Source organism: Peromyscus californicus, unplaced genomic scaffold, assembly GCF_007827085.1.
Source record: "Peromyscus californicus insignis strain IS unplaced genomic scaffold, ASM782708v3 Scaffold_11__1_contigs__length_118956290, whole genome shotgun sequence".
Lineage (NCBI taxonomy): Eukaryota > Metazoa > Chordata > Mammalia > Rodentia > Cricetidae > Peromyscus > Peromyscus californicus.
The window spans coordinates 33493920-33496222 of record NW_026294402.1 but is presented as its reverse complement, the minus strand read 5'-3'; the positions used below and the strand labels follow the sequence as shown (position 1 = coordinate 33496222).

Genomic DNA, 2303 nt, shown 5'->3' with positions numbered 1-2303 from the left:
TGCTTTCCTAATATGGTGTTTTGCTCAGTGTAAAGAGACATGTTTACAAATACAGCTTTTACTTAGTTAACTTGTAGAATTTTTTAGTCTTAAATATTTTTTATTTTTAAGAAAACTTATTAAATTTAACCACACTATACATGCACTTTTCCATTTGAAACACAATTTGATGAGGTTGAAAAGCTATAACATACACAACTCAAGGTAATTATGAAGGCTGAAAAACAACAGATGGCAGATGGGCTGCAGAAAATAATGTCAGTTTTTCTCAATTTAATATGTGTAGGTGTAGAGCATGCCTTCATTTTGAGGACACCAAGTTTTTTCCACATTTCCCACTTCTATGTCATCATCTAGTACATTCTGTGATATTTCTTCAATCACTGTAACTCTTTTTGATTACACACAGCTTATATCATGATGTGAAATGTGACAGAAACAACTCTTCATAAGAAAGTAATATCAAAACGACAAAGCAGTGACCTAAACTCTGCAATGAATTTTTACAGTTGTTGTAATGATTTCCTTATATGTGGTGGCTTAAATTTACAGGAACTTCTTAAGCTACAGTTCTAGAGACATGTTTAAATTTTAAATTAACTGACCTAAATTGGTGCTAAGACTGCACTTCACTCCTCCTATACTTAACAAGAGAAAAGAGATATACAAATAGCTCTGGGCTTCTAGCAGGTGCTGGGATGCCTTGCTGTGAGTTTGCATCACTCCAGCCTCTATCTTGTGGCAATAAAGGGACAAGAATGTATATGAATGAGTTCATGTGCCCAACACTCAGGAAGATATTTCCTCAAATGTAGCAATGATATCTTTACTTTCCAGCCAGTGAGAGCACTATTTTTATTATAATAAAAATATTACAATGTTCCAACCCTTCCTCTTTCATCAATTTCTATTCTATTTCAACATTTACAAGGATTACACTATCCATCAGTAAATTATATTACTTGATAATGCACAAACATACCTCAAATATAAAATATTCTCAAACATAAAATAATCATTTCTCAAACAATGATGACTGTTTTCTCTGGAGGGAAGAAAAACATACAAAGAAATGCCAAGGACATCTCATCTTTCGTTGTTTTCATCTCTCAATTTTAGGATGACTGCCTTCCCCCAACCACCTTTTTCAATGCATTCTTTACATCCTTGTTCCTCAGGCTGTATATTAGGGGATTCAGCATTGGGATCACTGTGGTATAGAACACAGAAGACACTTTCTCCTCTTCCATATTATTACTGGAAGGTGGCTTGAAATACATGAATGTTATAGAGCCAAAGAAGATTCCCACAGCCATAATATGGGAGCTACAGGTACCAAAGGCTTTGGAACGTCCTTCAGTGGAGCGGATGTGAAGAATACTATTTAGGATGAAAGCATAAGAGATGATGACAGCCAGTGTAGGAGCTAGGGTATTAATTCCACCAATAATAAATAGCAGTATCTCATTGATATGGGTACTGGAACAAGACAGAGACAACAAGGGCAGAATGTCACAAAAATAATGGCTGACAAGATGAGACCCACAAAAGGACAACATTGTCATGCGTGTGGTATGGACAGTAGCCCCAAAGAACCCCAGTGAGTACACCACAGCCATCATTATGGAACAGACCCTTTGGGACATGACAATGTTGTAAAGCAGTGGGCTACAGATGGCAACATAGCGGTCATAGGCCATGGCTGTCAGGAGGTAGCCTTCTGCAATGGCTAAAAGGAGGAAGAAGTAAAGTTGTGTCATGCACTCCAAAAAGGATATGATGTTTTTCTCAGATACAAAGTTCACCAACATCTTAGGTGTAATGACAGAGGAGTAGCAGAGGTCAATGAAGGACAAATGACTAAGAAAATAATACATTGGAGAGTGAAGTTGAGAACTGATGGTGATTAGAATGATCATGCCCAAGTTTCCCACCACTGTGACCACATATATTACAAGAAACAGGAGGAACAGTGGAACCTGAAGCTCTGGGCGTTTTGTTAGCCCTTCAAGGATGAAGTCAGTCACTGAAGAGTCATTCATTGTAGCCAGTACTTATAAAATATTATCTATAAGGAGAAGGGAGAGAAAAGGTTGACGGTCACTATTAATTTCTGATTCTTACTGATGGATTGCATCTCCGATAAACTCATTTTCCCCATATCTTTTTGTACTTCATAAAAGAATTTTAGAAATTACTTTTTATTTTATGAAATTATGTTTAGAAAATTTCCTTTTCTATTTCCTTCTTGAAAGTCCACCCATATACTTCTCCTTGTTCTATTTAAAATTCATAGCCTCCTT

General features: G+C 36.4%; 1 protein-coding gene across 1 annotated transcript; it reads right to left on the bottom strand.

Annotated features, from left to right (window-relative positions):
- Positions 1–1115: 1115 nt before the first annotated feature.
- On the bottom strand, positions 1116–2054 carry LOC128103684 (olfactory receptor 8D2-like). The gene has a single exon (XM_052728259.1). It carries the CDS (start codon positions 2040–2042, stop codon positions 1116–1118), a length of 927 nt encoding a protein of 308 aa, XP_052584219.1. The 5' UTR covers positions 2043–2054.
- Positions 2055–2303: the final 249 nt, after the last annotated feature.

Excerpts from the sequence above, each read along its gene's own strand:
- LOC128103684 (XM_052728259.1), bottom strand. The coding sequence starts at position 2,042 with ATGAATGACTCTTCAGTGACTGACTTCATCCTTGAAGGGCTAACAAAA.